This window comes from Diabrotica virgifera, chromosome 5 (genome assembly GCF_917563875.1).
Source record: "Diabrotica virgifera virgifera chromosome 5, PGI_DIABVI_V3a".
NCBI classification, from domain to species: Eukaryota; Metazoa; Arthropoda; class Insecta; order Coleoptera; family Chrysomelidae; genus Diabrotica; species Diabrotica virgifera.
In genome coordinates, this window is record NC_065447.1 from 56,322,580 (window position 1) to 56,334,379 (window position 11,800).

At 30.6% G+C, this 11,800-nt stretch overlaps 1 protein-coding gene across 2 annotated transcripts in view; it reads right to left on the bottom strand.

The window, feature by feature from the left end:
- Positions 1-11,591, bottom strand: part of LOC114339082 (uncharacterized) — a 32,621-nt gene extending 21,030 nt beyond the window's left edge. For both annotated transcript variants that reach the window (XM_028289714.2, XM_028289723.2), the window contains exons 1-2: positions 11,345-11,591; positions 555-635 (exon numbers count right to left, since the gene is read on the bottom strand). In XM_028289714.2, the coding sequence (XP_028145515.2) occupies positions 555-635; positions 11,345-11,430 (167 nt within the window). In that variant the 5' untranslated portion in view covers positions 11,431-11,591. The remainder of the gene's footprint in view (positions 1-554; positions 636-11,344) is intronic.
- Positions 11,592-11,800: the final 209 nt, after the last annotated feature.

Sequence of the window (11,800 nt, forward strand, 5' to 3'; positions counted from 1 at the left end):
GAACAGCTCGTAAGCGGTTCCTCATGCCTTACAAATAATACGATTATAAATAGCGTTCGCATATATTTCGGCTCGCATATGTATACACCTATCGAGTTTATCACTAATTCGAGTTTCGAGCCCCGAGCCTTCATTTTATTGCGTTAATCTACGCCTATGTTTTTACCAATTAAACAAATTGCATATAAATAATTAAATCGTTTATTGTTGAAAGGAGACAAGCTACATTTTGTATGTTTTGAAAAAAAAAACGTAAAAAGCTATTCTAAGCTATAAGTACTAAATTATTTTTATTATTTGTTTTGGGTAATTCTAATTAAATATTGATCTACGTATTTTTTTCTTTTTTTTGAGCAATTGTTACTTTTGCACATATCTTCTCTAGATGACATTGCAATACAGTATGAGCAAGCTTGTCGTATGTCACCGCGACGTCGAGCCGAGTAAGTTCGCGATCTTAAAAACTGCGTACATACTTTTGTACGTCACCCACGTTAGTCAGTTAGTCGTATATTATGTTATAATATAAAATGGTACTTAAAATACAAACTTACGTGTTCACAAGTTCAGTTGCATATTTAATTGGATTTTTATTGTATATCTGCCAAGCTGCCTTCAGATCATTTACTTCAGCACTAAAATAATGATAAAAAGTTCATTAAAGATAATTAAAACCTGTAAATGAATTATGCAATAAACAAATTAATTTAAATGATATAATAAGTGTATCAAAATATGTATTTTGACCAAATATACAAGACTGTTCGATAAGTTTTGAGGTTCGATAAAATAAAGTGTTCCTATTAGTCGAATTTTATTTTGTTATGTTGGTACACTCTTCATATGAACCTGGGTGAAATTTCATTTTAATTTGTCAACGAATGTTTTATTTACCAGCTATTTAGTACAGTAGAACCCCGCAAATCCGAACCCCGCAAATCCGAACTTTCGGTAAATCCGAACCAACAGAAAGTGAAAAAATTTTTAAAAATTCAAAATAAAAATTTAAAAACATGCTTATTATATGTACAGAGAACCAGAAAATTTAACAATGTAAAATTAATAGGAATTTGGACATGTGAAATTTATTAAAAATAAATACGTACTTTATGTACTTTACTTTATATACTTTATACGTAGTACATACTTATAAAAACTTAAACACAATCAATAAAGGAATGTGCATAATACACATTTCCCATGGTATAGGTACTATGAACTAAAACATTGAAAAAGATAAGAAACATGAGAAACATAGTGTAATCAATATCCAGATTACAAATTAAATGAATCATTTACATGGCCGAATTCCCATGTCCCGTGACGAAACAAAACTACTAGCGTTAGCGATTTAATATTTCAGTGATCTATTTCATAAATCTAAATATTTTTAAGCTTTAGAATATTGGAGGCATAAACGTGCGGATAAAGTTTCATAAAGGGATCGGTGGCAGTCCAAATCTTTTAAAAATCATCTTCGTTAGCTTCTTAGGCTAACTTTCGAATAATCCGAACTTTTCAGAATCCGAACAAGCTGTCCCCTAATTAGTTCGGATTTGCGGGGTTCTACTGTATCGACATATACAGGGTGTCCCCGAAAATAGGGCGTTCCTTAAAGGTATATGTAGAAGGCACAATGTAAAGCAAAAAAGTCTTTTTTTTCTAAAAAAAACCATTTTTTTCTAAATTCGCCGTTTGACCAGAAGACGAAAATACATTTTGATATGCAAACTGAAGTCTGGCAACAACGTGTAAGTCAAAGACAGTCACAATAGTAGGTTTGTAGGTCAGTAGTTTTATCTGGTAGGTAAAATAATGTAAATGTCAACCAAACCTTCTGCAGGGGTCTAGTGTTTACATTTTTTCACCCTGTCCGTGGTCGTCTCCTCACATCAAACAAACCAAGAATTTGGTTTAATTTCATTTATTCAAAAGGAACAACTTTCATTTTGGAATAGTTTAGGAGTTACATAGTCCATTCATTAACGGTAAAATATTGCAAAACCTCAAAATTTTAAAGAACCATTTGGATTCATATGAAATTTGGCACACACATAGCTAACATGTCAAAGAAAAAGTGATATTGTGCCGATGTGTGTTTTTGTTCTGGGGGTGAAAGTCACCCCCAGAGAATATACGTTTAAAATAAGTACGGAAATGGATAAACTGAGTAATTCTAAGAAAATTTGGTTCTATAGCGATTTTTCACAAAGTTAATACTTTTGGAGTTATTTGTGAGTGAATATGTTCATTTTCAACAAAAAACCCACGTTTTTATACGGTTTTCGCAAATAACTCAAAAAGCAATGGTAGGGGGGCCCAAGCGGGGATTTTTGCAGTTAGGTACTCCATCGCGTCAGATTATCAGATGGAGAGAAACGTGGTACCCTGCAGATTAGGGATGGTGGTTTTTGACAAAACACCGGTTTTCGGTTATACCGTTTTTTTTTGCTTACGGTTTAACCTGGCGGTTATAACCGGCCAAAAAAAAAACGGTTTTTTTCAAAAACCGGTTTTCGGTTTTTTTAATCCAATAGGTTACAATGTTACATTTACAATGCTTCTTCTTCTTCGTTGTTTTGGCTTGCATACAAGTGCATCTGCCAGCACATTTCATGTAGGTTATGCGAGTCTTGCTTGAAGCAATGCACAACCTACGTTTTTATCCTTACAAATAATAATATATATATAACTTTTCTTCAAATATCCATTATTCCATTTAACTAAGAACAAACACATTAACCATGCTCGAAAATAATTCTTCCTTAATAAAGATAAATTGCCATAATTTTACTACAATAACTATAACAGACAACACTAAGCTACTTCACTTTCACGAATTATAACTAAAAATTAACTTTTCTTTGGGGATTATTTAGATAACTTCAAATAAATTTTTCATTCTACATAAAACATCCTTCTGCGGCCATTGCCGCCAAAGGTCCCCCCGATATCAATATGATCAAAATTAGTACTATCGAAAGAACATCAATATCAATATAAATATATCACAATTTTTAATAAAAGCATTTTATTCTATTAATTATTATATTTATTTATTATTTTATTATTATTATTATATATTTATTGATTATTATTAAATATAATATAGCGTAAGATAAATATATACATATTGCAATAATATACAATTTAACCCAACCATATCAACTTATAAAAAATTTCCCAGACTCTTTCAAATGGGATTTAAAAAAAATAATATCAACATATATATTTAACTTAAAAATAAATTGGATAATGCCATTGGATAATGGATAATGGATAATCAAATACATTGGATAATGGATAATCTTTTATTTTTACTACCATCAAAATAAATTTATCATGTATTTCTTTTAACACGTTTGTATATTTGTATAATAGGTACATTTTAACTCATTTAATACTTCCTGTATGGGTGTATCGTTTTGAAAACGTAGGGAAACCCTTGGAGATTCGTATGTGTAATCGGTAATTCGATATTCATAGTCAGAACATTATTTTTGGTAATAAGAAAAAGTCATTCACCCACTTTCAATGTCAAGAGTAAAGTGTGAAAAATAGATGAGGTTTGCGTCTACTTCAACCAGATCACTTCTTATGTAAATATTATGATTACAAATACCTTTTCAACGAAATATTATAATCAAGTATATTCAAATGGGAAATAAGCCACAATTTTACCTAAAAATGATTTTATTAACGTTTCGATGCCCAAGTCGGGTGTCGTTGTCAAAATACAAAATAATACTAAATAAATAAAAATGTTGTTGCTTAGTAAAAAATTCTTCTAATAATTTATTTAATCTGACTCATTTATATCGGCAATTCAGACACGTATTATACATTTTAAAGTAGACGACTTTAAAATGATATTGCCAATATTGATGAGTTGCGTTCCTGGGACGACTCTACTAAAAGATAGTTCATTCGATTACATGAAATCAATCCCAACTCAAGAATATCCGCCACAAAAAATCATAGCATGTAATCTGTCTTTAAAAAGACAACCAAATGCAACGGTGGCACTGAAATTCTCGCGTTAGAGATTAGAAATATTATAATAAAACTTAATTGTTTCTGGCTGATGTGAGTTTGCACTTTCAGTTTGCTTCTGTATTTATAAAATAAAATTTGAATTATGGTTTTGTTTGGAATAATTACTTGAGAATAATAATTATTATGATTGGGATCAAAAATAATACCTAGCCTAATCCTAATCACCGTAAAAACCTAATAACCCGTTTTTACTTTAAAAAGAAAAACCGGTTATAACCGGGACAAAAACAACCGGTAAAACCGGTTATTGCGAAGTAAAAAAACCGGTTTTAGGTTAAATCCGGTAGGTTTTTCCCATCCCTACTGCAGATGTACCTCTACCATATATTGGCTTTTAACACAGGGGAGTTCGTTCAGGGGGCCCGAAAAAAAGCTATCCTCGAAAATATGTACTCGAATTTTTCAGATTAATATAAGGTAAGTTAAGTACATGCAAAAGAGTGTATTTCAAAAATTTGACGATTTGAGCGGGTACGGAAATAGGTGAGTCAAAAAGTTTCACAAAAAAGCGAATATTTCGCGAAATGAATGGCAGATCGAAAAACTAAAAACTACGTGTTCAATATTTTTGAAAAATCTATCGAATGGTATCAAACCCGATACCCCAGGGAGGTGGGATGGGAGGTTACTCTAAAATCTTAAATAGGAGGCCCAAATTTTTATTGCAGATTTGGATTCTAGACCAGGGCGCATCTGTAAAAATATTAGTACATTTGGACGTTGAGAGGTGAAAAAATTAAGGAAAAATTTGATTTTTTTCTTCGTTTTTTGATTATAACTTTAAAAGTATTCATTTACGAGAAAAGTTGCACTGTAAAAGTTGCATAATTAAATTTCTTACAATATAGAATTGGTTAAAAATTTAAAAAATAGTCACCCTTGTTGCAAAATAGCATATTTGCGAAAAAACCATACAAAAACAGGTATTCGCATTTTACGTTTTTCAATCATTTATGCTACACTTAGGACCTTCATATTTCACCCACAAAAACTTTATGATACGGTAAAATACTACTGTAAATTTCATTAAGATCGGTTCAATAGATTTTGCAAAATAAAGGCAATCCAGCTTTCGTAAAAAGAATTCATTTTTTGAAAATGTTACAGGACTGAAAGTAAAGCAGATAGCAAGTTGAATTTTTTTTACGTATAGAAGTCTACTGTACCTTTCATTTGCAATTTTGCAAAATTAAAATCGATTAACACCACGGCGTCAGGAATTTTTTTAAATAAACGTTAATTATTGGTGCTACGCGCAGGACAGCGGATAGTTTCCTCTGTTTGGGCATTCCAATGACCTTTGATAATAATTGATACATTTTAATTTTTATTAAATTTTGATATAAATAAATAAATTTGTTTATTGCAAAATAAAAACACATACTCTATCCTTGGAAATAACACTTTTATTAGCAAAAACTTTCTTTGTTCCTATATTTTAACTTAAAAATAAAAGTTTATTATTTTTAAACATATGCAATTGTTTAAATAATATTTCACAAACAATAATAAAATTAGTTTGATTTTTGTGGAATTAAAATATTAAAATACAACAAAATATAGATTAAGAAAATAATATATTAGATAAAGATTGGAAGAAATTTTGGTGGAAATCAACTTGTGTGAATCGAACACCGCTGTCCTGCGCGTAGCACCAAAAATTATTGTTTATTTAAAAAATTTCCTGACGCCGTGGTAATAAATCGATTTTAATTTTGCAAATTGGAAATGAAAGGTACAGTACACTTCTATAAGAAAAAAAAAAATTCAACTTGCTATCTGCTTTAATTTCAGTCCTGTAACATTTTGAAAAAATGAATTTTTTTTGCGAAAGCTGGATTGCAAAATTTATTTTGCAAAATGTATTAAACTGATCTTAATGAAATTTAGAGTATTGTTTTACTGTATCATAAAGTTTTTCTGGGTGAAATATAAAGGTCCTAAGTGTAGCATAAATGGTTGAAAAAGGTAAAATGCGAATACTTGTTTTTGTATGTTTTTTTTGCAATTATTGCTATTTTGCAACTAGGGTGACTATTTTTTAAATTATTAATTAATTCCATATTATAGAAAATTTAATTACGCAACTTTTATGTTAGAATTTCTCGAAAATGAATACTTTTAAAGTTATAATCAAAAAACGAAGAAAAAAATCGAATTTTTCCTTAATTTTTTGACATTTTGATTATTTAAACAATGTTCCGGACCTTTTTGAGAGGGAGGATAACTCAAATATTATTATTTGATTTATTTTCAAGCAATTTCTGCAAAAAAATTTAAGTCACCTCTCAACGTTCATCTCCAAACAGATGCGCCCTGGACTATTCTTTGCGTAAAAATAAGCAACTTTTATTCGAAATATGGATAGATGGCGCTATAATCGGAAAAAACGATTGTTGGAAACGGAAAATTAAATTAAAAATGGAAAGTCCCCACTAAAATAGAAAATTTTACTTAACTTTTTTTGGTTTTAGGACCTAATAATCAAAACCCAATAGGTCCCCAAAGCGCTCGAGTGACTGCACGTTTAGCATACCTTGCTCCCCTACCACAAGTATTTTATCGAAAAATATTTTTTAGAATCAATATATCCTATAAAATAGTAAAACAAATGGTGTTTGTATGAGGTTTTTAGACCCTTTGTCTAGAAGTAGAGTTGGAGCTAATGAAAAATATGTTCATACTCATCAAATTTCAAATCGAATATTTCAACGTGAAATATCCAGAAAATAAAGAACTTTTTGGGGAAAACTCATTACAACTTTTTTAATACGTTCAAAAGGCTCTATTTTTGTTTGTTTAAAAAAATTTCTAGCATCAAAAGTAAGCAAGTTGCGCTCAAAATAAAGTTGTTCCATTATTTTTCAAAAAATCGTAAAAATCGCCCCTAATTAGCATACAAAATGAAATTAATCCTTACTGTTTTACAAGTTGATTTAGTCGTGTATGTATTGTTTATATGATCTGTAAGTTTCACAGGTGCTTATTTTTGAAATGGTTGTAGTTGAAAGGACTTGAACGAGTCACTAATCACGAGTGTATCCAAATTTTAAACAGCCATATCTTAACCATTTTTTTACAGAAAAACAAAAAATGTGAAATATTCAGAAAAGCAATATCATTTTAACTCTGTGAGACTTTTGGTACCATTAACAATTTTAAAGTTATTTTGAAAAAAAGAAAGAATTTTTTTCAAAGTTAAAAATTAAAAAAAATTTTACTTTAAAACCAATTTTTTTTTTCAAAACTAAGCACCTTGAACCGATAAAACTTAACAGATCATATAAAATAATACATTTACATAAGTAATGCTATTTGTAAGACTGTAACGATTAATTTCATTTCAGATGCTAATTAGGAGGTTATCTTCCCGTTTTGGTCTTTACTAAAAAAGGGATTAACTTTATTTTCAGCGTAATCTGTTTACTTTTGATGCTAGAAACTAAAAAAAAAAAGAAAAATAGAGATTTTAATACTTTAAAAAAGTGTTAATGAGTTATCCCCAAAAAGAGCTTCATTTTTTGGTTATTTCACGTGGAATTTGACTCTCAATTTTATTGGGAATTTAACGAATATGAACTTATTTTTCATTAGCTACAGCTATGCTTCTACTGGGTCTAGTAAGCTCATACCTAGATCATTTTTTCACTTTATTATATATGCTATCTTTTTCCTAAGAATGTTTTTTTATAAAATACTTTTTGAGTTATTTGCGAAAAACGTGGTTTTTTATGACAAATGAAGATATTCACTCGCAAATAACTCAAAAAGTATTGACTTAGTGAAAAAATGCTGTAGAACAAACATTGCTCCGAATTAGTCGGTTTATCCCCTTCCGAGCATATTTTGAACTGAACGTAGGTATATTCTTTCACCTTCAAGAAGGGTGAAACTCACACCAGTGCAAAAGCACACATCGGTACAATATCATTTTTTTTTCTTTGACATCTTATCTATGTGTTTGCCTTCCACGTGAATCCAAGCGGTTCTTTAAAATTTTGAGTAAAAACGTTCATAAATGGACTAACAATAATTAAACAATTAAATTAATAATTAAAAATTATTTGTCCGGTATTCAGCTCGGTAGCCTCGAAAAATCAAATCTACGCATCAAAAACATCAAAAAACGCCAAGAGGCGGAGATGGTATAAAAGTAAATAATTTTTATGAACGAATTGTCTAGGAACTCCTAGTTGTCTAATAAGATATTAAGATCAAACTTTACCTAGCTGTTTATTGGATAAAAATTATAAAATATTGAATTTACCATGTTAACAATTACATAAAACAAGAGGCGCCCGATCTAATTTTTTTCTAACTATAAAATTAATTAATAACTAAAAAATTACATTTTTTTATAAAATTAAAAAAAATCGACCCGACCAGAAATATAACTATTTAAGGTTCAAAACTTATGTAAAAAAAATATTATTTTTGAAATTACTAAGTACCTAAATTCATGTTCAAACCTTATTCTATCCTAAGCCCGTCTCCCCATAAGGAACCTTCTTCTTCTTCTTCTTCTTCTTGTGCCACTCCTATCGGAGATTGGAAATCATCAAGGCTACCCTGACTTTGTTTACAGCTGACCTAAAAAGTTCATTAGTGGTGCAGCTAAACCACTCTCTCAAATTCCGCATCCACGACATTCTTCTACGGCCTGGATTCCGTTTTCCTTCTATTTTTCCTTGCATTATATTTTGAAGTAATGCGTATTTATGACCTCTCATCAGGTGACCCAAATACTCGAGTTTTCTTCGTTTTATCGTTAATAAAATTTCTGGGTCTCTTCCTATCCTTCGTATTACTTCAAGATTTGTGATTCTTTCAACCCAACTTATCTTCAGCATTCGACGGTAGCACCACATCTCGAAACTTTCAATATTTTTTATGTTGTTCTGTTTGAGAGTCCAGGCCTCTACACCGTATAATAGCGTGTTAAATACGTAGCCACTTAGCATTCTTAATCGTAGAGGGATGCTTATATCTCTTTTGCAGAAGAATTTTCTCATCTTTATAAAGGTGGCCTTGGAAATTTCGATACGTCTTTTTATTTCATTGTTTTGGTCTCCAGTTTCGTTTATTAAAGTTCCCAAGTATTTATAACTTGATACTTTTTCAATTTGAATGCCGTTTATACTAATATGTGCTGGTTGTGTCATGATTTTACTGAAGACCATATACTTGGTTTTTTTGATATTAATGTTTATGCCATAATTGTTGCAAGCAATATTTATGTTTGTAAGTAATCGTTGTAATTCTTCTACTGTTCTTGCAACTAGTACAGTGTCGTCTGCGTATCGAATATTATTTACAACCTCTCCATTGATTACGATTCCTTCATTTGCTTGCAAAAGGGCTGACAGATGCTTTCACTATATACATTAAATAGCAGTGGTGACAAAAAAGGAACCTTAATCATTAACAATTAAAAAAATATGTTTTAGAACAAAACATGGCTAAAATTCTTATCGGGGATAAAAGAAGGTTTGAGCTTGAATTTAGGTAAGAGATGATATCAAAAATAATATTTTTTACTTGTATTTTGAGCCTTAAAAATCGTCATCTTTCGTTCTTTTTTCATTTTTTAAATTGATTATAACTCGAAAACGATCAACGAGAAAAATTATAAAAGACCTTTTTTGTTTAGAATAATCCAAAAAATCTGAAATAATATCTGCTCGGGTCGATAATTTTTTTTAAATTATAAAAAAGTTATTTTTTAATTATTAATTAATTATAGTTAGAACAAAATTAGATCGGATGCACCTTGCGTTTTGTAATTTCTAACATGCTAAATTACACATCCATAGATCAATGCAAATTCAAATAAACCCAGAACAAATAGCTAGGGAATGGAAAGAATATTATGAGGAAAAATTTGATATCGAAGTAACACAGGTTGACAATCTAATAAATGAAGGCCAAGAAAACACAGAGATAGACCAAATAAGTAGAGAAGAAGTAATAGAAGGAATATCAAACATAAAAATAGACAAGGCAGGAGGAGATGATGAAATTGAACCGGAAATGGCAAAATACATGGGAGAAGAGGGAATAAACTGGCTATGGACAATATATAAAGAGGCGTGGGAAAAACAAGCAATCCCCAGAGACCGGCAGTAACATAATTGTACCAATATACAAAAAAGGAGAACATATAAACTGCGAAAACTACAGAGCTATATGTCTGTCATCGGTATGCTTTAAAATGTATACGAAAATAATAGAGAAAAGACTAAGGCAAGAAGTAGAAATGAAATTGGGAGATGAACAAGGGGCCTTTAGACCAGGAAGACAAACAAATGACAACATATATACCATCAGGAACCTAATCGAAAGATGCTTAGACACGGGGGAAAACTGGTATTAGCATTCATAGACCTAAGAGCAGCATTTGACACGATAGAAAGATGCTTGAGGATAATAAATGTACCAAACAGATCGATAAAAATTATAGAAAGTACTTACAAAGAGGAAAAAGGAAGAATACAAATAGCAGGGGAACGGTTAGAAGAATTTAATTGGAATAAAGGTATTAAAAACAAGGAGATAGTCTCAGCCCTTTGCTATCCATAATCGTAATGAATGAATTAATAAGAAAAACTAGGGCAAGAAGGAAAAATAGACTGGGAAATAACAAATAGAGCAAAGGAATCAAACAAGTTATACTATGCCTTAGCCCCAATACTGGGGAAAAGAGAACTTGCAAGAGAGACAAAAATAAACATATATAACACAATAGTGATACCGACTGTGCTCTACGCAAGTGAAAACTGGACACTTCTGGAAAAATATAAGAGCAGAATAAATGCAATCGAGATGAGACATTTAAGAAGGATAGTTGGAAAAACAAAATGGGATAGATTAAGCAACGAGACTATTAGGAGAATGGCCATTTAGAAACCAATAATAAATTAACTAAAAAAGAGACAAATGAATTTGTATGGGCATTTGATGAGGATGCAACCCAACAGAATTACGAGAAGAGTCCACGAAGCAAGGAACATTGCAAAAAGAAAAAGAGGCAGACCAAGAAAAAATGGATACAGCAAATAGTAGAGGCGGGAAAAGTTAAATGAGAGATGGGTGAATGTAAATTAAAATAACGATCCTAAATCCGACACCCTCATAGGGTAAAAGGAAGGGGAGAAAGAAAGAAAGAAATTACATATCCACTAATTTTTATCCGATAAATAGCTAGGTAAAGTTCGACCTTATATCGGATCCTCTACCATAGAATAGACTATTCGTTAGAAAATGATGAAACTTTTTTGAATAAACTTACCCAGATATCTGTGGCTGTTGTGCATGTGCAAAATAGAAGCAGCCGAGAAGAGTAATAGACACAAGTAAAATTTTGGTAGAACTCATCTTTGAATATTTCAAAATGCTTCTGTGTTTGTGTCTAGAATCGTTCTAGATATCGAATTAAATTGTCTCACTTGATATATGCCTATTGTCTTACTTGACCACCACGCTTTTATTATCTAAATGGTAATTGGTTTTCCTGACAATAATTGAAAATCAGAGAAATCAATTACAATAAACAATTTATTTTTTAACGGTTTACTTGTAATTAATTTTTTCTCATTTATTGTTTTGTGAATAAAATTGAATTGTCTTTTCTACTCTACGCGTTGGTGTTTCAAATTAATAACTTCTCAGGTTTTATGTTGTTACTCATCAGAGAAATCTGTCGCTTATCTCCAGTTCTTTATTGATTTTCTGTCCTTGTCCTTCT